This window comes from Cervus canadensis, chromosome 4, assembly GCF_019320065.1.
Source record: "Cervus canadensis isolate Bull #8, Minnesota chromosome 4, ASM1932006v1, whole genome shotgun sequence".
NCBI lineage: Eukaryota > Metazoa > Chordata > Mammalia > Artiodactyla > Cervidae > Cervus > Cervus canadensis.
Genome location: NC_057389.1, coordinates 64,436,313 through 64,460,779, shown reverse-complemented (window position 1 = coordinate 64,460,779; position 24,467 = coordinate 64,436,313). Strand labels below are relative to the sequence as shown.

General features: G+C 55.5%; 1 protein-coding gene across 11 annotated transcripts; it reads right to left on the bottom strand.

Moving 5' to 3' along the window:
• Window positions 1–325: 325 nt before the first annotated feature.
• On the bottom strand, window positions 326–21,975 carry ATP8B3 (ATPase phospholipid transporting 8B3). Of its 11 annotated transcripts, none has more exons than XM_043465548.1 (28): window positions 21,289–21,975; window positions 19,923–19,981; window positions 19,359–19,450; window positions 18,868–18,981; window positions 17,753–17,851; window positions 17,346–17,407; window positions 16,900–16,972; window positions 16,622–16,692; window positions 16,142–16,224; window positions 14,030–14,188; window positions 13,361–13,449; window positions 12,615–12,805; window positions 12,288–12,499; window positions 11,346–11,368; window positions 11,098–11,254; window positions 10,548–10,736; window positions 10,354–10,466; window positions 8,717–8,881; window positions 8,508–8,619; window positions 7,437–7,512; window positions 7,138–7,243; window positions 6,465–6,849; window positions 6,146–6,369; window positions 3,634–3,717; window positions 3,270–3,509; window positions 2,940–3,078; window positions 2,524–2,651; window positions 326–1,345 (listed from the first exon to the last, which is right to left on the bottom strand). In XM_043465548.1, the coding sequence occupies exons 2-28, from the start codon at window positions 19,969–19,971 to the stop codon at window positions 512–514; spliced, it is 4,269 nt and encodes a 1,422-aa protein (XP_043321483.1). In that variant the 5' UTR covers window positions 19,972–19,981; window positions 21,289–21,975; the 3' UTR covers window positions 326–511. The 11 variants fall into 11 exon arrangements, with proteins under 11 accessions (XP_043321483.1, XP_043321484.1, XP_043321482.1 ...); XM_043465549.1 differs by having other exon boundaries at window positions 12,288–12,496; XM_043465547.1 differs by lacking the exons at window positions 19,923–19,981; window positions 21,289–21,975 and having other exon boundaries at window positions 18,868–19,172; window positions 19,359–19,902.
• Between the last annotated feature and the right edge of the window lie 2,492 nt (window positions 21,976–24,467).

The window sequence follows — 24,467 nt, the reverse complement described above, 5'->3', positions numbered from 1 at the left end:
TCCACTGCCTTCTGAGCACCAAGTGTAAAGTGATTTGCTTGAGAAGAAACCAGGGCACCCTGGTGGAGGGAGAGGCTGGGTGGTGCCAGGGCCTTATAAACTGTGCCAAGACAGGACAACAAGCAGCAGGCAGGAAGCCAGCGCTGGTAAGCAGTCTGCTCTGCACCTTCCTCCCTTCTGAGAGCAATAAAACTTTTATCCACATTATCTATCCCAGAGTGAAAAAAAAAACAAACAAACCCAAAGCAGTCCAGCTTTCCCCGCAATTCCCCATTATACCACTAGAGGACAGTGTTTTGATTTTCTTTTTCTTTTTTCCCTTAAACCAGAAAAGACTTCCGTGGGGCATCACAAAAAGAAGTATAGGAAGAGGGAGCCTCAAGGAGCCCTAGGGTCAGACAGACTGATTTATTAGGGAAAGAAAAGCCGGTGGAGCCCTGTCTTCAGGGGATGGCCTCATGCTTGCTGGATGATACTTACTATGCCTGAGCAGTCACTGATGCCCCAGGAGTCAGGGAAGCTGCTTTGCCAGATCGGGTGCAGCTTGGTCCCCACTGGGCTCTGGCAGCCACTCCATAGGCGACGGCTCCCTCTCCACAGGTGAGGGCTCCACCTCCATTGGCTGCTCACTGATGGATGATCCTTTTGCACTTGGTGGTGCAGTTTCCATCACAGCACTAAGATTTGAGCTGGAAACTGGCAATATCCCTTCTCTGTGGGGCTCGGGTTCCTTTTGCCAGATGTACGGCCAGTTCTTCAAGGACAGTTTCCGGATCTTCCAGAGGGATGTCTTCTCCTGTGGCAGGTATGCTGGCTGGCTCTGCAGGGACATCTGGCTCGAAGGCAGCATCTGGCTCTCAATAGAGGTACTTTGGCTCTCTAGAGTCAACAGTGGCATCTCGGTTGGCGGCAGGCTCTCAGGAGAATATGGCAACTTCTCCTGTGAAGATCCAGATGGCCAGGTTTTGTTGAGAGGGTGGGGATGAGGGGCAGACTGCCCATCCATGGTCAAGGAGGAGCTCACCTCAGAGGGAGGCTGCATGTCCTCAGAGGACACCTTCCCATGGTGTGAGTGCCTCTTCCTCCCCAGAAATGACATCTTCCTTGGGTACCACAAGGACTCCTTCATGCTCCCAGATGGTTCATCAGGTGGCACTGTGTGATCAACCAGCATGTCACTGTTGACCCCTGCTGACCTCCGCAGAATCGTGCCCTGGGTGATGAGGTCAGCATAGCCCTCCCGATGGGAGAAGGCATAGCTGGAGCGCCGGGCCCGTGACTCCCTGCGGATACAGGGCACAGGCTCCACGATGATCTCCTCACTTGTGACTTTCTCTACCTCTTCCTACAGAACAAAAGAGAGAGTGGAAGTCATCAGGCTCCCAAGCCATGTTGATGACTTTCAAATCACCTGCCCCTCCAGTGAGGGCCAATCAGAGTCCTTGGCCACTATTGATTGTCCAAGCTCTTTCCTAGGCAAGTTGATCCAGCTAGAGTCCTCCATGGGACCTGACTTTGGACCAACCAATCAGATTCCTCCCCATGGACCTGACTTTGGACCAGCTAATCAGAGTCCTTTCCCTGGGACTTAACTCTGGGCCAGCCACCACTCGCCTTGAGTGCCCTCTGGTGGCAAAGTCAGAAGTTATCCTGGGGCAGCCCCATGTCCAGCCTGTGTGGCTGAAGGTGGCAGGTTTGTGGCCATGTCCCAGGCCACCATTCCAAGTCAACTCTGGGGCCCATCCCAGCTTCAACTCATCCTTCTAGATTCTGATACTATGGTTAGTGAGTCCCATCTCCCACCTTTTTTCATTGTGGTAAAATACATATAACATGAGATGTACCATTTCATCCATTTTTAGGTGCACACCTCAGTGGCACATTCACACTGTCATGCAGCCATCCCCATCACCCATCTCTAGAACTTTCTCATCTTCCCAAATGGAAACTCTCTCCCCATGAAACAATGACACCCCTTTCCCTCCCCCAGCCCCTGGCCCAGCCATCTGCTTCCTGTCTCTATGGATCTGACTCCTCTAGGGACCGCCTGTGAGTGGGATCAGACAGTGTTTGGGCTTCTATGTCTGGTTTCCGTCACTGAGCATCACACCCTCATGATTCACCCATGTTGTAGCAGGTGTCAGACTCTCCTTCCTTTTAAAGGCTAATATTCCACTGTACGTATAGATCACATTTTGTTTACCCATCATCCACCGATGAACACTGTGTTACCCCGAGTCCCTCTTTTGCCTATCCCATCTCCAAATCACTTCTGTCACCTCGGCCCCCAAGTCCCAGTCACTTCCAGGTGGAAGTCTGGCTATGCTCCCACTGCATCCACCCCAGGAACCACAGCATCCACTTTGGGGCCCTTCTGCCTGTCATTTGGTCCCTCGTGGGGACACTGGGTGTGTGTCTGGCTCTGCTTCTGCCCCATCTCTGCCTCTCCTTCAAGTCCCGGTTCCCAGCACAGGCTCTGGCTGTTGGGGTCCTCCATGTGTGGCGTGGACCCCCAACCCTCACCTTGCGCTGTGGTTTCTTGAGGGCTTGGTAAATGACTCGGAAGGCCAGCACAGGCAGGGTGTTCAGTGACACATTCAGCAGGATCACCAGCATGATGGGGGGCTGGGACAGCACGTTGAGGTCAGCGTCTGGCAACAGGGCAGAATCACAGCTGGCCTGGGCTATGGCCTCACCAGAGCCTGCTCGGTGCCTCTCCCCTCCAACACCCTATCTCTTTCTCTTCCCTTCACCCCAGGGAAAGGAAGTGAAAATTCTAAGGAGACATTGACACTTCCTGCACACACACACACACACACACACACACACACACACCCCTACCTCACCTGCATGGCCAAGGAGCCTGAGGTTCAGAGGGGCAGAGAGGTTGCTCCAACAGGCCCCCCACCATCACTGCCCCATCCCTGCTGGGGGCTCACATAGAAATGGGAAGTTCTTGGGGAAGTGTTTGAAAAGCCACAAGCTCTGGGTGAGGCTGGTCATCACCACGTAGAAGCAGAGGCTGAGGAAAATGGCCAGCAAAAACAGGACGGTCCAGTACTTGGTGATTAGGATGATCTGCACAAGGAAGGGGCATTAAGGCAGGGGGGATGGGGAGGGAACCGTGGGGTGGATGGAGGTGGATGGGGTGGGGAGGACGGAGGCCCAGCTCCCGGGGTCTGTGAAGGGGCAGGTCACTGCCAGGAAAGACCTTAGCTTGTCCGAGGCCCACCCCACCAGGGAAGGGGCAGGCAGATGGCCACTCCTACCTCCATAGTGATGGACAGCAGGCTGGACAGGGCCACGACCACCGCAAAGGACTGGTAGTCACTTAAGCTGACAGGCCCAGCTGAGTCCTGGCTGATCCACAGTGTCATGAAGAAGTTGACCAGAGAGGTGGCCGTGCCATGGGCGATGGCTTGCAGGACGACCCAGTAGTTGAAGAGCTCGTCCTTCTGGCCTGCGATGTACAGCTCCGGCAACTCAAGGCTCCGCTCTGCGCTCACATCCTGGCGAGTTCACAGTGGGGAAGCTGGCTCTTGGGACCAGAAGGGGATGGCCCCCACCCCACCCCAGGCCCCAGAAAAAGAAACATGTACAGAGAAGGAAGAGGCAAGACCTGGAGCTGCTCACCTGCTCAAAGAGCCCGATATAAAGGACCAGGAGGGTGCTGTACAGCAAGTTGAAGAGCGCCAGGAACCAACCTTCATACAGAGGCTGGGGTAGGAAGGTGGAGGACGCAGACAGGGGAGGGGAGGGAGAATGCACTCAGCCTTCAGAGCCAGACGGCCAGAGACAGAAACTAATCTCTACCTAAGGAGACCCATCCAAGATTGTTTGTCACCTGGAGAGGATGCCAGGTGCCTTCGAGAGTCAAGTGACAATCAAGGTTGGGGCTAAGATCAGGGCTGCACGAAGTGATAAAGAGTGGAAGAGAAAAGGCATGGAGAAAGGAAAGGCTACCCACTCCAGTATCCATGGACTGTACAGTCCATGGGGTGGCAAAGAGTCAGATGCAACGGACTGACTTTCACTTTCACTTCAGTGCTTTTAAAGTAGCACCTTGGAGTCTGTTTCAAGTGATGACTTTAATACAAAGTTTACAGGAGGGAAAATGGCTAGAGAGTGTGTTTTAAATTTTTCTTCTTGCCATGCTGCACATCATGCAGGATAATAGTTCAACCAGGGATCAAACCTGTGTCCCTTGCAGTGGAAGTATGGAGACTACCCACTGCACTGCCAGAGAAGTCCCTAGATCATTTTTTTTTTTCCCTAGATCATTTTTGACTTAGGAAGTCAGTGATGGGTAACAGAGCTGGAAGAGATCTCACAAAGAGACCAAGTCCCTTCCTGAATGCACAAATCCAGACAAGTGAAAAAACATGTTTCAGTTCCCAGAATGGCTTTACGTGCATTCTGGGGTTGAACAAATAAGTAACAACAACAAAAATTTTTTTTACCAGAATCAAGTTTCTCACCGTTGGAGATGAGTCACAAATGAGCATGTGGAAAAGGCTAAGCTGAGCCTTGTTCTGTGGTATCAGTGTGAACTCACATACACATAGAGAGGTCAGTACAGCACAGGTGTGTCTGAACACAGGTTAGTATGTGTATATCTCCTGCCTCTTTCTACAGGGAGGATACTGGCATCACGTGCGATGAGCACACCAGGTGCTTAGACCTTGATTTCTAACTACCACTCTCTGGTGAAGAGAACTGGCTTTCCTTGAGGGAATGGTTCATTCCAGGCTTGGGATAAGGAAAGGACAAAACGAGCCAGGAAGCTCTCGAAGTGCCAGAAAGTGAGGACATGCTCAGAGAAGAGCAGGCACAGGGCAAAGGGACAAATTGGATACAAAATGAGCAACAAGGCATAGAATAAAATGAACATATGTGAGTCCATACTGATAGGAGTAAATATTCAAATAAATATATGGGGGGAGAAGGAACATTAATTACAGTTAATAAACACAGAAAGACTAAACACCGTCCCCTCTGTCATCAGGAACAAGACAAGGATGCCTGCTTTCACCATGGCTATTCAACACTGCACTGGAAAAGCCCTCACTAGAGCAATTAGGCAAGAAAAAGAAATAGAAAGCATCCAAATTGGAAAGCAAGTGGTAGAGCTGTCTCTTTTTGCAGAGGACATGATCTACATGCAGAAAATCCCAAAAGACTCACAGGAAAACTACTAGAGCCAATAAAACAAACTCAATAAAGTTGCAGGGCACAGATCAACACACACAAAAAAATGTGTTTCTATACACCAGTGGTGTTGTTGCTGTTTAGTTGCTAAGTCTTGTCTGACTCTTTGCGACCCCATGGACTATAGCCCACCAGGCTCCTCAGTCCATGGGATTTTCCAGGCAAGAATATTAGAGTGGGCTGCCATTTTCTTCTCCAGAGCATCTTCCTGACCCAGGGATCGAACCCATGTCTTCTGCATTGGCAGGCGGATTCTTTACCATCTGAACCACCACATGGTACCACTTCCTATACAGCAGCAATAAGCAATGTCAAAAGGGAATTAAGGAAACAATTCCATTTATAATAGCATCTAAAAGAATAAAATACCTAGCAATAAAAGGTAAAACAAAAATATATATTTATGAAGAGTGCTCTTGTAAAGCTCCCTCTCGGCTGTCTGGGTATTGGTGACAGGGAGGCCATTCTGTCTCATGAAAGTCTATTTTCAGACCACAGGGGACATCACTGCCCTATGTATGACTTCTCTGACACTCTGGAGAGCACATCTAGTATTCACCATGATACTGTCAAGAATCTTGAAGTCAGGGACCCAGCCCTTACAATCTTACCTTCTCTGAAGTTCAGGTTCTCATTTTTCCCCCTTGAAGAATGTATGTCTGGAGCACCTGTCCTGCCCTTGCTTCAAAGCTCAAATTTGCCAAATATCCCTGAAAATGCTCAGCACAGGGCTGGGCACAGAACCATCCCCCTCTTTATGTAGATTCTATACCTCTGTTAATGCAGCCAGATATTGATTGAAGGCTGCTTTGCTCTGTGGCTTCAGGCACGCTCTGCCCCCTGAGGACCTCCGAGTGGGAGCATGCCTGCTGCCTTCCTGGAGGCTACAGGAAGGACACAGCATCCCCTAGAGGGGAGGGAGTTCCCTCCAGCGCACCTGGGCAGTGAAGCCGCTGTAGAAGGCGAACCAGATCTGGACCATCATGCTGGCCAGCGTCTTGTAGAGGAAGCAGCGCAGGAACTTGCAGACGCGCATGTAGGACCAGCGTCCGTGCACCAGCAGCAGCCGCCGCAGGAAGCAGAACTGGGCCAGCACGTAGTCGCTGTTCTGCACTGCCTGCATGCCCTCCTGACCCGCCACCCCCACGCCGATGTCTGCAGCTGCAGGGGCACACACAAGCCTGTCGGCCGGGGGACCCCAGCCCGCCGCTCCCACCTGCTGCCAGCCTCCCCCGGCCCCACTGCCCACCACCCACTCTTGATCATGTTGACGTCGTTGGCGCCATCCCCGATGGCCAGGGTCACCACATTCTGGTATTTCTTGACCAGCGTCACGATCAGGGCCTTCTGCTTGGGTGTCACACGGCAGCAGATGACCGCTTGGCATCGGGAGGCCAGCTCCACGAAGGCCCGCTCCCGCTGCTTCTCAGCGATCCGGAGGGTCTTGGAGTCTTTGTGCTGGGGTATCAGCCCCGAGCTCCGCAGCTGGATCCCCAGTGTCCGCCACATGAGGGACAGGCGCCTGGCCTGCAGGAAGTCCACCCTCTCCTCTCCTGGCTCCTGCCAGGACTCCAGCGGGTCCACGTTCACGTTCTGGACCAGGGCTCGGGGTTCCTTGCGCAAGGACAGCAGTAGCTGGTCCTGGCTCATGGGTGACAGGGGCAGGTCACTCCGCTGTAACCCTCCCTCTCCCGCCCCCTCCCCCCGGTGAAGCCCTAACTGTGCCCTCCTCCCAGCTGGACCTGACTGCACCCTCCCTTGCTCTGGCCCAGCTGAGAACTATCTCTCGGAGTGGCCGTCACCTTGGCTGGTCCAATGGTGCATCTGAGGGCCTTTCAGTGGAAGCAGCTCCAGCTTCAGACCGCAGCTCCTCCCAGGCCCCTCCCCGGGGTACCAGGGTCCCACTGTCCACTCTGACCTAACACTGACCAGGAACTCCCCGTTAATGACCAAGGCCATCTTGAACTGCAGGGGAAGCTCTTTCTTTTTGCCACCTTGCAGGTTGTTGTTCTCCCAGTAGACCTCGAGGATCCGTCTGCACGGGGGTGGGGATGGGGGCCCAGCCAGGCCTCAGCCACGTCAGCCACACAGGCTTCCTTGCACCCACACCCCAGCCCCAAGGAGACCGGCCAGTCAGACCCCAGGGCCATGGCTGTGTCGTGGGCGCCCCATCCCCACCCTGACCCCCCTCCCCCGTCAGGATCGTCCACCCCATCCCCACTTCTTACACGATCTCCTTCTCCTCCAGAATGATCATGTTCTCTGAAAGCAGCTCGCAGGCAAAACCAACGTTCACCGCTGTCTCTGCAAATCAGCCCAGTTCAACCCCTGCGGGGAGGCCCCCCTGCCTGGAGGCCAACCCCACCCACCTTGCCCATCACAGCAGCATGCCCTTCCTACTAGCCACAGCGATTGGTTCAGAGGAGGGCATGTGACCACGGCAGCCAATGAGAGTCAGCCCTGAGACTTTCCAGGTCAGCATGCTGAGGACTCCACCTCTGGCTAGGGCTGGGCGGCTGCAGGCAGGTGAGTCTGGGGCCAAGGTCAAGGCACTAACCTTAGACACTTCAGTGCCTAGGATCCCCACAAAATGATTTCATGTCTGGGGGCGGGGGGGGGGGTGCAGAGAAAAACGTGACTTAACTTCTTTAAAAAAAAAAAAAAAAATGAATACAGAAATCCAGCCTGTGGGGCTTCCCTGGCAGTCCAGTGGTTAAGACTACATGCTGCCAATGCAGTGGGCCCAGGTTCCATCCCTGATGGGGGAACTAAGATCCCACATGACTGGCAATGCGGCCAAAAAAAAAAAAAAATCCACTTTGGAGATTGGTCTTTACACCAGCAGAGCTGTTAAATGTCATTCTAAATATTTGGAGTATACGTGCCTCCTGCCCACAGAAGTCCTAATGGAGCCCTGCAGGCACCAATGCCCAGAGAAGGCCCCCCAAGAAGCCTCAGGGGCTGGGAGAACCAGGGCTCCACAGCCACAGGACCAACTTGGCCCCTAGGTGGCTGGGCAGCTCCAGGCAGGTGCCCAGTGCTCTCTGAGCCCCGGGAGGTAACCAGGGCCCCACCAAACAGAGCTGCCAAGGGGGCCAAATCCCCAGAAGGTGCTCAGTATGGCACCAGCCCACCCAAGAGAGGCACCCAGGGTCTTGGTTCTCCCTTCCCAGGGACACACAGTGGGGGGTACAGTGAACTCAGACAACACGGAGGGCCTGACGGTGACTCTGGGACGGGATGAGCCCTCCCTGGGCCTCCCTTCTGCCTGAGCTGGGGGCTGCCACCCTAGGACCCACCTTGCTTGTCCCCTGTGAGGACCCACACTTTGATGTTCCCCTGCTTGAGACACTTGATGGTTTCGAGGACACCGTCCTGCAGCCTGTCCTCGATGGCTGTGGCTCCCAGGAGCTGAGGGGGGGAGGACAGAGTGGGCGAGGACAGACTGAGCAGGGACCCAGCTCCCCGGCGGGCTGGGGTGTGGCGCCCCGCCCCCGGCTCCACCCACCTGGAGGCTCTGCTCCATCTCCTCGTACACCTCCTGCAGGGCCTGGGCGCGGTTCTGCAGCAAGATGCTGGCCTCCTGGTGCCGCTGCCGCCACTCCTCGTACACGTCCTCATCCACCTCTTTGCAGGCCAGGCACAACGTCCGCAGGGTCTCCGTGGCAAAGGACTGGGGCCAGCAGGCAGATGACGCTGGCACCCCTGCCACTCTGGGGAACCCCTGCAGCCCTTCTCCCTCTGCCTGGGCCCCCAACCTGCCCCTGCCCACACAGTCTGTCCTCCGGTGGCAGGGGGAGGCTGGGACCACACGCCATCCTGCTCCACATCCTCTCTGTCTCAACTCATCACCCCCCAGACACCCCACTCACTCTGTTTTGCCTCCAGATCTCAGCCTGCCTGTTCCCCTAGCCAGGAACATCCACCCTATGATTTGTGCTGCAAATTCTAACCATTAGGCAAGACCCTCAGTGAAGCCCTGCCAGAGCCCTTCCCAATCAGGATTCTGCCGTCCCTGGAGCCCTCTCTCTGCCTCACTCCTCAAGGAACTGAGGTAGGGGGTGGGGCACAGGAAGGATCCTGTGGGACTCTGTCTCCAGGCCCAGGGGAGGACCCAGGGCTCTCTTGCTCCATCGCAGCTCTTCCTTCCTAGGCTCCAACCCTGCCCCAGGTCTTCTGCCCCAACAGGCAGCCCCTCGACTGGCTTCTGCTCCTGACTGACATGGGCTTGGGTGGCTGCATGTGGACATGTCGAATGCCCCAGACAGGCCTGTGCACCTCCTCTCATGCCTCAGTTTCCCTGTCCATACCGAGGGCAATTGAGCCCAGCCATCCTGCCGAGCTCCTGGGCTCTGGGTCACTGCTGTGACTGCACTTCGGTTCTGGGTCAGGACCAAGACATCTGCTCCCCACCACTCCCTCCCAGCAGAGTAGGGCACTTTGGGAGACTCCTGAGCAGAGGGACAGAGGACATTCTTTCCACAAACAGCCCTGCTGGGCCCTGTGCTGGGTGAGGCTGGGGACCCATGGGTTCAGGACTGGGCCCGCATGGCAGGACAGCCTATGTCAGGGTCAGGGCAGGAAGAGCTCCCTGGAGGTGGGGACCTAGGGCTGAACCTCAAGGACAGAAGGATGCCGAGCACCTGAGTAGAGGAGAACAGAGAATAGCATGTGCAAGGGCCCTAAGGCAACACCAGAAATTGGGGTTCTGGGAAACCCCTCGAGGGCAGGGAGACCAGGTTAGAGATGACAAACAGCAGGAAACAGAAAGATGAAGCCTGGAAAGTGGGGCCAAGGCTTTTGGGTTTCACCTGTGGAGATGAAAGGTTTGGGGCAGGGTGGGCTGAGTGTGTCCCAGAACCTAGGCCTGGCTGGAAGAGGGGGGCGGCATCCAGGGCAAAACCCACCCACAGGGTGTCCTTGCCTGACTCAAAAGAAGATGTCCCCTCTGGGCAGTGCAGCTTGAAGTTGGGCTCCATCTTCAGCCCCTGAGTGTGTGTATGTGTGTGTGTGTGTTGGGCAGAACAGTGTGCAACTTGACCAACTGTACATGGCTTCCCTGAGGCCATTTCTCTGCACACTCTTCTCCCCTGCCCCTGTGTCTTCGACTCTACCCCTCCACCCTCCCTTCCCACAGGGACTCACGGCCAAGGCCTCCTCTGTGGCCCATTCTGTCTCGCCTTTCTTTTGCAGGCGCTCATAGATGACTGTGTCAGCCCCTTTGGTGTAGAGGTAGATGGAGCCCTCGGGCTTGCGGACTGTGGAGGAAGAGGCCTGGCTGCCCACATACACTCCCCTCCCCACCTCCCCCCACCCCACCCAGGACCACGGGCACTCACCCAGCACTGACATCCGCTTGCGGATGCTGTTGAAGTCCATCATGGCCAGGACCTGGTACACACACTCCTCCCCCAGCTCCATCAGGGTGATGCTGTCCTGCGTGCGTGCCAGGAACACGTAGCCAAAATTTCGGGCCGCTGTGACCAGTGCCTCCTCGTCCGGGGAAGCTGCCTGGTACACTAGCTGGTCTGGCCAGGGAGGGGGCAGGGCGGGGAGGGGTCTGAGAGCTTGACCTTGTTGGAGACCCACCACCCACCTGTCTCCACCTGCTTAGTACAGGGAGGAAACAGAAACAGGAAGTGCCCAACATGTATTTGTGGGACGACCTCTAAGCCCAATAAAAGAAAGTGGGTGATTGCATCCCAGTCCACAAGTCCTCCTCCTCTCTATACGATGACAGGCCAAGTCACCCTTGGTGGCAGAGGCTAGGTGGGGTTCGTGCTGGGGGCCTGGGCGCTCTCTAATCATGATGAGAGGGCCCTGGGAGTTGGTGGGAGATCATCTGGGGAGTCTGGGCCCAGCCACCCCCGGGGTTGGGGGGGCACTCACTGTTCATCTCCTGCACCATCACCGTGTGGCAGATGGCCAGCACACGCCAGAACTCGCGCACCCTCCAGTCCTGGTTGGCCCGCACGGCCTGCAGGAGTTGCGTGTTGCAGAACAGCAGCTTCCCATCAGCAAATTTGTTCCAAAGGAAGGGGTTCTCCTGTGGGGGGGTGGGTGAGGCACAGGCCAGCCCTGGGTGGGTCACTGCGCGTCCCCCTACCACCCAGGGCTCCGGGGCGGCCAGGGCTCACCTTGCCTGGGGTCTCCTCTGGGCCTGGGGAAAGACTCAGCTTTAGGCCTCAGCTTCCAGTGTCCGCATGGGGTCCCACAGCACCCCCCCCGGGCCAGGATTCCTGGGGCTGCTGGCTGCAGCTAGACCAGCCAGGCCTGTGCCCTGGACCCAGCGCCCCAAGCCACCAAAGACCCCATCCTCAGCTTCTGCCTGGAGGAGAATAGGATGCAGCCATGTGTCCCAGGGCCCCCCTCCACGGCGGTGGGGTGGATGGTGTATGGGAGTGGGGTTCAGCCCCATAGAATATGTTTGGTTTGACCTCCTCCTGGTGTCTTTTTAAAATTTGGACTTGGCCACCTACTTTGAAAAATAGGGTGATTTCACAGAAAAACCTGGGTCCGTAGCACGTCTAGAAACATCAGAGACCTGCTGGGGTTGGTGCCGCTCAGCACGGGCCTGGTGCCCTACCTGAGGGTCAGGTGGCATCGACCCAAGGGCGGGGCCCACGTCTGTCATGGGACTGCCCAGGGGGCCCTCTGTTGGCTCCTGGTCTAAACTCTGTCCGCTGCTTATCAACTAGACCAGAGACTGGTGAACGATGCCCCCACCTCGGTACCAATTTCTGTGTGACCTGCAAGGCTATAAACATTTATCACATTTCTAGAGAGTTGGCAGAAACCTGGAAAGAATATTATCTTGTGCAACACGTGGAAATGCTATGAAATTAAAATTTCGGAGTCCGGGTGAGAGCAGCAGCTGCTTTCTGGGGCCAGAGACCCAGTGGCCTTGGTGGTCAAAAATATTGACCCGTGGGTCCTTTACAGGAATAGCTGACCAACCCCCAAATGAGAGGAAGCCCCTTGGCAATAGTGGTGGGGCACCAATCGGTGTGGGATGCTGGATGCCGGGCCACTGCCGTGAGACCCTGGACGTGGGGAGTGGGGCGCGGGCGGGGTCCCACCGTAGACAACTCCATTGATGCAGCACTTCTTGAAGGTCATGATGTTCTGGGTGAGCGTGCCCGTCTTGTCGGAGAAGACGTACTCCACCTGGCCCAGCAGGTCGTTGAGGCTGGTGCTTCGCGCTTTGGCGGGCAGGTCCTGGGGCTCGTAGTACATGTGCTGGTCCCAGTTGATGAAGACGCTGTTCCCCAGGTAGATGAATTCGGCCCTGCTGATGCATGCATGTGCACTCGCACGTTGTGGGGCACCGCCTAGCCCTTGGGCCTGCTGTCCCTCCCCCACCTTCCCTTCCGGCTCAGCAGGGGGCGGGAGGCCCCGGGGCTCACATAACAAACATGGCCATGGGCACCAGGACGCTGAGCAGGATGAGATAGCCCCAGAAGATGAAGAAGGCCTCCATAGCCACACTGTGCGTGTGCATGGCAGACACGTAGTAGTGATGGGCCTTGAACTCCTTCACTTTGTGCCAGAAGCCAAAGGCCAGGGCCATGGAAAGCACCACCATGGACACAAAGATCTGCATGGGGAGGGGAGGAAGGGCGCAGCGTGAGGGGGCCTGGGCGAGGCACCTTGGGGATGCACGCACCCTTAGTGTGAACGGACAAGCACAGGGCAGGGAGCGGGTGTCCCCCAGCACTGCTCCAGGAGGGGACAGGGGGTCGGGGTGGGGAGGGACTGGCAGTCCAGGGGAAGGGCAATTTGCAGGTTTTCTGCCGAGCTTCGCAGCTGCAAAATTATTTCGATAATTTTTAAAAAGGTAAAGTTGATTTAGGCAAAAAATTAAGGATTTTTAAAGTTCAGTGGAGGATAGGTGGGTATCTTATTATCTCCTGCAGGTTTTGGAAACGTTGCAATCAAATATTGTTTTATAAAACCTTCCCCCCCTGCCCCCTCCAAATTGGCATTTGAAGAAAAAATTCTCTGGCCTGTCCAGGGGATCAGGCTGCATATTCTTCAGAGGAGGGAACCTGAAGCCTGGAAGATGACCGCTACGGGGCTTCTGTGCGGTGGGGCCCTTTCACTCCCCTCCTCCATGGCCCCCCACCCAGGGCAGGGGGTCTAAGGAGCTCACCAGGACCACCAGTCTGTTCATCAGATGGTCTATCTTGGTTCTCTTCAGATGAATCTTGCCACAGTTCTTCATGATCTTTGTGTCAAAACCTGCAAGATTTCCATCCACCCATCCATCCATCTACCACCCATTCATCATCCATCCATCCATTCATCTATCTATTCATCTATCCACCATCCATTCATCCATTCACCCATCCCTTCATTCGTCCATCCACCATCCATCCACCAATCCATCCACTGTCCACCAACCATTCATCCACCATCCATTCATTCATCCATCTATCCATTTACCATCTGTCCATCCATCCATCCATCCATTTATCCATCCACTCTCCCATCTGCTCATCCATCCACCCCACCCTCCATTTCTCTGTCACCCCTTACCCATCTAGCCACCTACTCCACCACCCATCATTCCATCTGTTATAAATACCCCCATTTCTCCAGTCAAAACAAAGGTGCTGGCTCAACATGTCCATTCCTGCAATTTCAGAAATGAGGGTCCAGAGAAACCACGCCAGGAGCCCTTCATCCCATAGCAGCAGACATGCGGCGGCCAGACCCAGCCTTGTGACTTCCTGACAATGACTTCAGGGTTCTCACCCACCCAACCCCTACCCCTGACCTAGACAGAATAGGCCCCAGGGTCCCTGGAGAGCAGCTGTACCAGCATAGATGACCAGTCCATAGCAGGTGTCTGTGTTCCGGACCTTGCAGCCTCGCAGGAGGATGTTACCAATATCCAGGGGGTATTTCTTGCCCTTCCACTCCAGGCACCCAACGAAGTGGTGCATTCGGCTGTTGGGTTCCTCACACACCACCTTCCCTGTGGGCAACCCAGTGTTCAGGGAGCCACGAGCATGGTGCAACTCAGCCATCCCTCTTCAATACAGGTTGGGGGTGGGGGACTCAGGGAATGTTCCTGTCATTCTCCAGCCAGGGTCACCTGCATGGGCCCCACACTACCCCAAACCAGCCCCACTGGCACCTCCACCCCCCACTATACAACACCGCCTCCTCCTGGATGCTCCAAGCTGGGCATTCCTGGCCTCAGGGCCTTTGCGTGTGCTATCTCCTGTGGTGGTACACACACCTCCTCAGGGAAGCCCTCCTTGATCCTCCAGCCAGATATGGTCGCCCCCTATTGAGCCCCTTCCTCCCCCCCCCCCCCACCAGTGTCTGATGTCACCAGATGTTTATTCCTGCAGCCGTATCGGTAATGTCTGTGAGGGACTTCCTTGTGGTCCAGTGGCTAAGACTCCCTGCTCCCAATGCAGAGGGCCCAAGTTCCATCCCTGGTCAGACAACTATCCCGCATGCCACAACTAAGAGTTCCCATGCCACAACTAAAAAGGTCCCACATACCAGCACAGCCAAATAAATCAATAAATATCTTTTAAATGTTTGTAAGGTCCACCAGTGCAGGAACCAGCCTTATCTCAGTTGAGCTGGGGACACCAGGGCCCAGTCCAGCACCTGACACACAGTAAATGCTGAATACATGTGTGAGGAGGGAGGGAAGGAAGGGGTGCCCCCCATCCAGCACCCTGAACTATAGGGACCAAACACAGGGCACAGAGTTCCCCAGCAGACAGTAGGGGAGGGCCTGTCCACCATCACCCTGAGAGAGTACAGCCACTGGTCTCACTTCTGTTTGACAAAACCCACCCAGCGTGCAAAGGCTGGCCCAAGACAGCATTTGGCAGGGAGTGGGCTGGGGGGCCCACAGGGCTCCTAAGTGACCCCCACGCTTCCTTCTCAGGGGCTGGAGCCTGTGTTTCCTGAAGGTAGACATGAGAGCTGTCTAGGGAGGGGCAGGAGAAGGAAGGAGGAGCCATGGGGCAAGCCCACACCTCTCACTACCCCTCTTAACTGCAGTCTCTACCTCTGCAAAATGGGCAGGGATGCTGGCGTAGCTGGAGTGGGTCAGGACCCAGAAAGAGCTGTCAGGATGGCAAGGCCTTTCCCCAGATCTGTGAGCAGACACATAACCAGTGTCTGGATGTCAGGAACAGAGGGGCTGTGCTTGGAGAGAAAGGTTCTGGCATGCTCCAGAACCAATTAGAGTAACTTGCCTTTGCAATGTGACAGGAAAATAATGATAGCAAATAGTAACAATTTAAAAAAATTATCCCCTTGCTGGGTTTCAGCAAACAGTAACTGAACCAATAGGTGTGAAATGTCATACTTTCCTGGCAAAAAAAAATAAACCTGGAGATGTCCCTGTGGGCCTCTCCCAACATGTAGGTGAATTGCTAGCCAGTGTACATGGGCTGCCTTGTTTTGGTTTTTTGTTTAGTTTTTCTTTCTGGTCGCACCACTCGGCTTGTGGGATCTTAGTTCCCTGACCAGGGATTGAACCCAGGCCCTGGCAGTGAAAGTGCTAACCAATGGACCTCCAAGGAATTCCCATAGGCTGCCTTTTTGAATAAACAACCAAAAGCATTTGCTTTAAAGTGGTCATGGGTTAAAAATAAAATGTAACACTTGATCAAACGCTGTAGCACGCCTTGTAATAACAACAGAAACACCTCCACTGTTACATTGGTTTAAGGGATTTGATATGGACCTGGAAGAAGTCTGTCTGCTAAAAATTCTCTCAGCCCCAATGGTCTGGGAATAAATAAGACAGGACAATAGACGGTAATGTGCGCATCTGGATGTCAGAAGCTGCACAACACCCTCCACCCAGCAGGTGAGGAACCTGTGCTCCCACTGCGGGGGGTGGGGCGGGGGGAGACAGAGCCCAGAGGGGCTGGATGGGTTTGCCAGCTCCCACCTTGGAAGGAGGCTATCTTCCTTATACTGGTCAACTCGTGGTGCGTGATCATTGGGGCCTGCCTGAACTTCAAGTTGGTCTCCCTGGTGACAAGAAGAGGAGCAAGACAAAAGGTGGGGCAGACAGTGCCCAGTCAGGGCGTGCCCAGCCTCTTTCCAGAGCCACTCTGGCATTTCCCCTAAGTACCTACTGTGCGCCAGTTGCCAAGAAGGAGGTTGAGGCCCAGAGAGGGAGAGGGCCTTGCCCAAGGTCACACAGTATGTTTGCAAAAGGGCTGAGGCCAGACCCTGGGCCTTCTTGCTTTGGCATTTGGCTCATGGTGGGTGGGGGAGATGGGCTTCCAGAAATGGTGGTGCATTTTATTGCCCCAGCTGGCATTCAAGTGTCCGCATGCTCCCAGGGCAAAGGACCACAACATCCAAGTGGGCTGGGTGTGCAGCCCCCAAGTCCCCAAAAGCCCTAGTGATGACCTGGTCTCACCCGTCGATGTCAGCCGTCTCCACATAGCACAAGCTGCTGGGCTCTGTGCTGGCCAGCAAAACCAAGTCAGCCTGGGGTGGGGAGCAGGGTGGGAGATGACAGCCTTGTATGGGGGCAGAGAGGGGGGAGACCAGTGGTGGGGGTAGGGGGGCAGCCCTGCCTCCGAACCCCCACCCAGCTCACTGACTAGGCGATGATGGCCTTGCATAGGGGCAGGGTGAGGGACGGGGAGGAGGGGGGGAACTGCCCTGTCTCTGGAGCACCCCTCTGCAGCTCACCGGGACAATGCTGTCTTTATGCAGACAGACCAGGTCTCCCACACGTATATTCTTCCATTTTCTCCACAGAAAGCTGCATGGGTGGGGGTGGCAGGGGTGGGGTGGGGAGTCCTCCCAGCCCCCACACCCCCGCCCTGATTGCTCCCTCCTCCCAGATTCCAAGGCCCTTCAGACCTTCCTGCCCTCCCCTTTGGCTGAACTCTGCTCCATGAGGGTGAACAGTTGGATCTTCAGCCCCTGCCCCTTCACAGGGCCCACCCTAGGCCTAGTAAACAGCAGGCATCCCATAAGTGCTGGTCTGGGTTTCCCCTGGCCCCACAGGATGTCCAGGAGCTCCAAAGATGCTGGATGATCTCCCAGGCACACCCCCCGTGAGTGTCCATCCCTCTGTCATGCTGGGGTTGCCTCCCTTGGGTAGATCACGCACCTAGCTGCTGCGGCCTCACCTCTTCCCCGTTAGGATCTGACACGGCCGATTGTTGACAATCTTGTCACTCTTGTGTCGCCCCTGGGCCGATGGGGGTAGGTCAGAGCAGCAACAATTCCCCTCATGCCGCTCAGGCAACAGGACAGACACAGGTGCCCGGTTAGAGAGCCCAAACCCACGGTGCCTGTCCAGTGACCCTGCCTCCGGGAGAGTGTTGGCGGCAGAAAGAGGGCGGTTTCCTGCAGGCCGCCCGTGTGGACACTTGGATGATGTGCTGAAGGGACACTGGCACCTGCCCCAGTGGCCACAGAACACAATGGACGACACAGCCCACCGGGGCTGCCTGTGTGGACTTTCCTCCCACCACACCCAGGAGTCAGGAGGACCCACCTGCCTTCACCCTGCCCCCACCTCATCCCTGCTTACAATATCATCCACCAGGTCTCGGATGGCCCGGATGGTGAGGAGGCAGATGAGCGGGACGAGCAGAGTGAACGAGGGCAGCGTGGAGATCTCGGGGATGCTCTGACACAGAGGATGGGTCATGCCAGCCAACGCTCTTGGCCACCCTGACCGCCTCCCTTCCGCCCAATCCTGCACCCTCCCGCCCACACATCCAGCACCACAACCTCACATCCTGCCGTTCCCACCTCCAGGCAACTCCCCTCTAGGCTCTCTCCCCGCCTGGACCTCCTGCCCAGCACTGCCTCCTCTTCCTTCCATGCACCACCCCGCCCCAGGTCCTCTCCTCCAGGAAGCCCTCCCAACCCCACACTTGTTCCCTCCTCAAGGCCTTGGCTCTCATGGGATCCCCTCTGTGCAACCTCAGATTTGCCCTCAACACAGTCTGGGTGGGGAACCACCCCATCACTGGTTGCTACCATGTGGTTTAATGACAGTCATTTCCCCCAGTCCTGAGCCACCTTAAGACAGGTGTCAGGGCCACTACTGGGTCCCCAGTGCCCAGAACAGGACCTGCATACAGTAGGTCCTCAATAAGTGTTTATTGGCTCGATGGATAAAAGCAGTGTCTCACTTTACTCAGATCAGAATGAGATACTGGGTATGAGTTGGGGTGTTTTGGAAACTTCCCACACCACACAGGGTCCCATCCCTACCCACCACTGCTCACCCATCTCCACCCATGACCAGCCTGATGTCAGGAAGGAACCCAGTGGGTCCCTAGAATCTGATCCTTCCTCCTCGCCCTCTGGGACCTGCTGAGGCCAAAGGGGTCAGGAGGCCTCCTCATACCTGGAGGAGCCATCCATGCACCCACATCCTTCAATAGATATTGAGCACGTCCTGTGTTCCAGGTCCAGGGCTGGGCAGTGAGGATCAAGCCGTAAGGGAACTCCCAGTGTGTGGGGGATGGACACTGACCCACTAACCACACAGACAAACACATGGGTCTACAGAGCCATGTGGGAAGGTGGGAAGTCCCTGGGGTGGGGCTGGGGGCTTCCTGGAGGAGACAGCTCAAGCAGGTAGATGGAGTGGAGTGACCATGGGCACTGACTCCTGGGTTGCCCCCACCTCACCTGGAGGAGGATGATGAGAAGGAAGTAGAGGTTGGAAAAGCGGCGGAACTGCTCGTACAGGTTCAAGGGCAGGAAGGAGAAGACATTGTACTTAGCCGTGTGGATGACGTTCTTCTGGAAGGAGAGCTGGCGTGGGGGTCTGCCCGCCCAGCCCCACCTGGCCTCCACCCACCTGCACAGCCTCCAGCCACGAACAGCGTGAACAGAGCCCCTACTGGGTGCAGGCTTGGTGAGCTGGGTTGGTGACCCCAGGATTCCCTGCAGGTAGGTAGAGCCTGACGGACACACTGTACTTTGAAGGCTGCCTAGGAATGTATTTAGGGTAGAGGAGCCACGTGGGGCATCCGTGCCAGACCAGTGACTCTGCGAGGGTAGCACTACAGTCCTCAGGACCAAGTGGGAGAACCCAGCAGGCAGAGCCCTGGTGGCCACTCTCCCTCACTGGCAGGTCCCCAAAGCCGTGGGAGCAGGGACAGGGGAGGCCTGCCCACCTTGTACTTCTTTCTCTGCCAACATAGAAAGACCTTCTCCTTGAACTGGCTGTTGTAGGCCTGGTTGTTGGCCTGCACTTCCCAGGTGAACTCTGGAGGATAAACACAGGCTAATGACACCCCAGAGGAGGGCTAATGGGCCCCTGGGGGATCCAGCTGGTAAACAGACAGGAGGGCCCTCAGCCTCTGTACATGGTAGGCACTTGCTCGGGGAGCCCAGGTAGATCTGAGGATCCAGCCACCCTGAAACAACTCCTAGGCCATGGGAGACCTATTCACACCCACTCCTTCTACAGAGGGGTAAACTACAAGGCCCCAGGGATGAACTCCAAGGTGTCGGAGGCTCCATGCCCAGCACAGGTGCTCTGGGTCCCAGGCTTCCAAGTCCTGAGTCCACCCTTCAGTCCCAGGGTTTTGAACTGTATGTAAACCCATGAGAACCCCACACTGGGCCTCCTGTCTCCCCACTTCAGCCACTGCACTTTCTAATGCCCCTTGGTGGAGCCCACCTTGTGCCCACACCTTTCCCCCCACCCTATGCCCACGCTTCACCCAGACATGCACCTGAGTTCTTCTCCTCTTCAAGGTCTTCTCGGTACGCGAGACTGCCCATGCTGGTGGGGCTGTTGGGCGGAGTGGCCTGAGGTCACACTGGCAGCCGTACAGTGCCCACCACTCCAACCTTCTTGGAAAAGTAATTTCCTACGCCCACCTGCGAGTCTCCTCCCCAGAATCTGAAGGTCCCGTCACCAGCTGTGAGTCCTTGCTCACTGCTGCGGTCACCTGGCCACTGTTCCCCACCCCACAGCCCTGCACAGCCCTCCGTAGTCCAAGCCCCCCATTGCCGCTCCTGGAAAGGCTGCACACGTGTTCTTCCACATAGCACACGACATCCAGCCTGGTCAGGTGTTCGATCTATTTCTTTGTTGACAGACTAAATGGGCCCCCAGTGTTCCCTGTCATATCTCAAAAGGAAGTGTATGTGGCCAAGGGGCTGAGAGGTCTGAGTGTGGCCCTGGGGCAGCAACCACCAGACTTCCATAGAGCCAGGAGCCTGGCCCCTCCTAGTCCTTCAGTGCCCCTGGCAGCTCCCCAAATGACCCACAGCCCCAGCACTGCACACCCCTGGTCCCGCTGTTCCCTCTCCCAGCAGGACGGTTCCCTCTTAACAGGCTGGCTGGAGGCTCCTCACCCATCTGCTCTCAGCTCATATTTCTCAGACGGCCCAGGCTTGTTCTGGAGCCTCCTCTGGGCCTCCCTTCTGCCTGCAGGGTCCCCCATCCCAGCTCTGATCATCCTTTCTCTGCTTCTTCCCCCATCTGGGCTGCCTGCTGAAACCGGAACCTCCCAGAGCAGGGACTGCTGGCGTTTGAGTCATTGGTGTCCCCAGGGCCCCGGGGTGAGGTGGTGGGGAGGGCCTGACTCAGGGCCGGCGCTGACGCTCCCGGGAGCCTGATGAAGGCCAGTGCCCATTCGCCAGATGAGAAAAGACGAGGCTCGGGGTGAGTGAGGCTCAGCCTGTGGGACCAGAGCCACTAGGAACCCCGGCCCGGGCCAGATGGGGTTAGAGGGTTGTGCTGGTCAGAACTCACGCAGAGTGTATCTGGGGAGGGCAACACGCCTCCCCCAACAAGGACTTGCTTCCTCCTCACCGCACTCTCGGCTTACCAGAACGTCCACTAACCCCGGGGAAATCCCGAGCATTCCCACAGCGAAGCGACGCAGGATTCGATGCCCAGTCCCCGGAAAATGCACCGGGAGATCTCGGTCCACCAGACACCCTGAGCTCCGGCGCCCGCCCGGACCCTGGCCCGCGCGGACTTCTGGGGGCGCCTCCTCCGCCACGGCCTCCCGCCTTCAGGCCCGGCGGAGTTCAGAGAGGGTGCTCGGGCCCACGGAGATACACAGCTGTGGAAGCGCCGCCGCTCACCTGCACGGGCCGGGGCGGGCGGGGCCGGGCTGCCTGGGGCAGTCCGCTGGAGTTCAAAGCGACGGACGTGGTGGAAGCTGTTAGCCGGGGGCCAACGGGCCTGAAACGGGCGGCGCGGGCGCGGGCGCGGGGCGGAGCTGAGCTGAAGGGCGGGGTCTAGGACCGAAGGCGGGGCCAATACTAAAGTAGGGGCGGGGCCGAAGGCGGGGTCGAGAGAGGCCAAACTGAACAGGGTCCAAAGGGGCGGAGCCGAAGGCAGGGCCCAGTGACCTCGAGGAACGGGGAAAAAGCGGGCGGGGCCAAGGACGGTGCGAGACGTCGAGGGCGTGGCCTGAGCGGAAGGTGAGTCCAAGGAAGAAGGGCGTTACCCAGAAGCAGGGCCAATACCGAAGGCGGGGCCGAGAGTCATCCACGCCGAACAGGGCTCAAGGGGGCGGAGCCTAGTGTGACCTCGCGCAACGGAGCTAAAGGAGGCGGGACCAAGGAGCGGGGCCGAAGGCGAGGCCTAGTGAGGCCTTGACAGCCGGGCTTGATGGAAGAGTCTTAATCTGGACTTTTGTATTAAGGGGCTATGACAAACCTGTTAGTTCAGTTCAGTCTCTCAGTCGTATCCGACTCTTTGCGACCCCATGAATCGCTGCACGCCAGGCTTCCCTGTCCATCACCAACTCCCAGAGCTTACTCAAACCCATGTCCTTTGAGTCAGTGATGCCATCCAACCATCTCATCCTCTGTCGTCCCCTTCTTCTCCCGCCTTCAATCATTCTCAGCATCAGGGTCTTTTCCAGTGAGTCAGTTCTTTGCATCAGGTGGCCAAAGTATTGGAATTTCAGCTTCAACATGAGTCCTTCCAATGAACACTCAGGACTGACCTCCTTTAGGATGGACTGGTTGGATCTCCTTGCAGTCCAAGGGACTCTCAAGAGTCTTTTCCAATATCACAGTTCAAAAGCATCAGTTACTTGGTGCTCAGCCTTTTTTATAGTCCAACTCTCACATCCATACATGACTACTGGAAAAACCAAAGCTTTGACTAGACGGACCTTTGTTGGCAAAGTAATGTCTCTTCTTTTTAATATGCTGTCTAGGTTGGTCATAACTTTTCTTCCAAGGAGTAAGCATTGTTTAATTTCATGGCTGCAATCACCACCAGCAGTGATTTTGGAGCCCCCAAAAATAAAGTCTGTCACTGTTTCCATTGTTCCCCATCTATTTGCCATGACGTGATAGGACCAGAAGCCATGATCTTAGTTTTCTGAATATTGAGTTTTAAGCCAACTTTTTCACTCTCCTCTTTCACTTTCATCAAGAGGCTCTTTAGTTTTTCCTTGCTTTCTGCCATAAGTGTGGTGTTATCTGCATATCTGAGGTTATTGATATTTCTCCTGGCAATTTTGATTCCAGCTTGTGCTTCCTCGAGCCCAGTGTTTCTCATGATGTACTCTGCATATAAGTTAAATAAGCAGGATGACAATATGCAGCCTTGAGGTACTCCTTTCCCAATTTGGAACCAGTCTGTTGTTCCAAGTCCAGTTCTAACTGTAGCTTCTTGATCTGCATACAGATTTCTTAAGAGGCAGGTCATGTGGTCTGGTATTCCCATCTCTTTAAGAATTTTCCACAGTTTGTTGTGAATGACAAACCTAAACAGAATGTAAAAAAACAGAAATATCACTTTGCCGACAGAGGTCCATATAGTCAAAGCCGTGGTTTTTCCAGTAGTCATGTATGGATGTGAGAGTTGAACCATAAAGGCTAAGCCCTGAAGAATTGATGCATTTGAAAAGTGGTGCTGGAGAAGACTTTTGAGAATCCCTTGGACTGCAAGGAGATCAAACCAGTCAATCCTAAAGGAAATCAATCCTGAATATTCACTGGAAGGACTTATGCTAAAGCTGAAGCTCCAATACTTTGGCCACCTGATGTGAAAAACTGACTCACTGGAAAAGACCCTGATGCTGGGAAATATTGGAGGCAGGAGGAGAAGGGGATGATAGAGGACGAGATGGTTGGATGCCATCACTGACTTAATGGATATGAATTTGAGGAAGTTCCAGGAGATGGTGAAGGACAGGGAAGCCTGGCGTGCTGCCATCCATGTGGTCACAAAGAGTCAGATGGGTCAGAAGTCAAAGTCTTCTCCAGCACCAGTTTTCAAATGCATCAATTCTTCAGGGCTTAGCCTTTATGGTTCAACTCTCACATCCATACATGACTACTGGAAAAACCACAGCTTTGGCTATATGGACCTCTGTCGGCAAAGTGATATTTGTTTTTTTTTACATTCTGTCTAGGTTTGTCATTCACAACAAACTGTGGTCGCAAAGGACACAGGGGCAAGTCCTTTAGTGGTGGAATCTTGTAAAGCTTGCACTCAGTGAGGTGGGTTGGACCTCGTTGAAGCTGGGTGGGGCCACAGGGTTGGGGAGAGGCTAGAGGCCGAGGAAGGACGTTGGGGTGTTAGATAATCGGGAACTGAGTCTGACCCATGGGCCTCGGTTCTCTTTCATTCATCCCATTTCAATGAGCATCTCCTATGCACAGGTGAGTGTTGGGCGTCTGGTTGGGGAAGGCTGTTAGAACCACTGAGACCATCCTACCAGGAAGCAGCACAGAGGGTTACAGCCTGGAGTTTGCCTACTCAGCACCCAGCTAGGGCTCTGGGGGCCTTCTTGGAGGGGGCAGGGGTGGCAGACAGCAATGAGGCTTGGGCAGCATTCAGGCCACAGGTAGGGTACTTGGGCCAGGGTGGGGCAGTGTGTGTGAGGCACTACTAAAGGTAGGGTCCTCTTAGGAGGGGCAAGTTTGAGGGTTCACAGGAGGTGATTAAGCTGTTTCTCATTTTTTTTTTTTTTTCAGTTCTACCACTTTATTGCTACCAACCTATCTCCCTCCACCCTCGTGCACACATGCTCAGTCATGTAACCCCATGGACTGCAGCCCGCCAGGCTCCTCTGTCCATGGACTTTTCCAGGCAAGAATACTGGAGTGGGTTGCCATTTCCTTCTCCATGTTTTTCATATTCTTTTAAGGAACCTTCTGAAAAACAGAAATTAGGAAGGTACTTCCCCAACTTTGGAGTCAGTCCCTCCCTCTGGCCAGCTGTGACCCAACAGGCCAAATGTGCCTGCCTGTCCTGCCTTCCGAACTGATGTTGGGTGAATGAATGATGGGGTGGA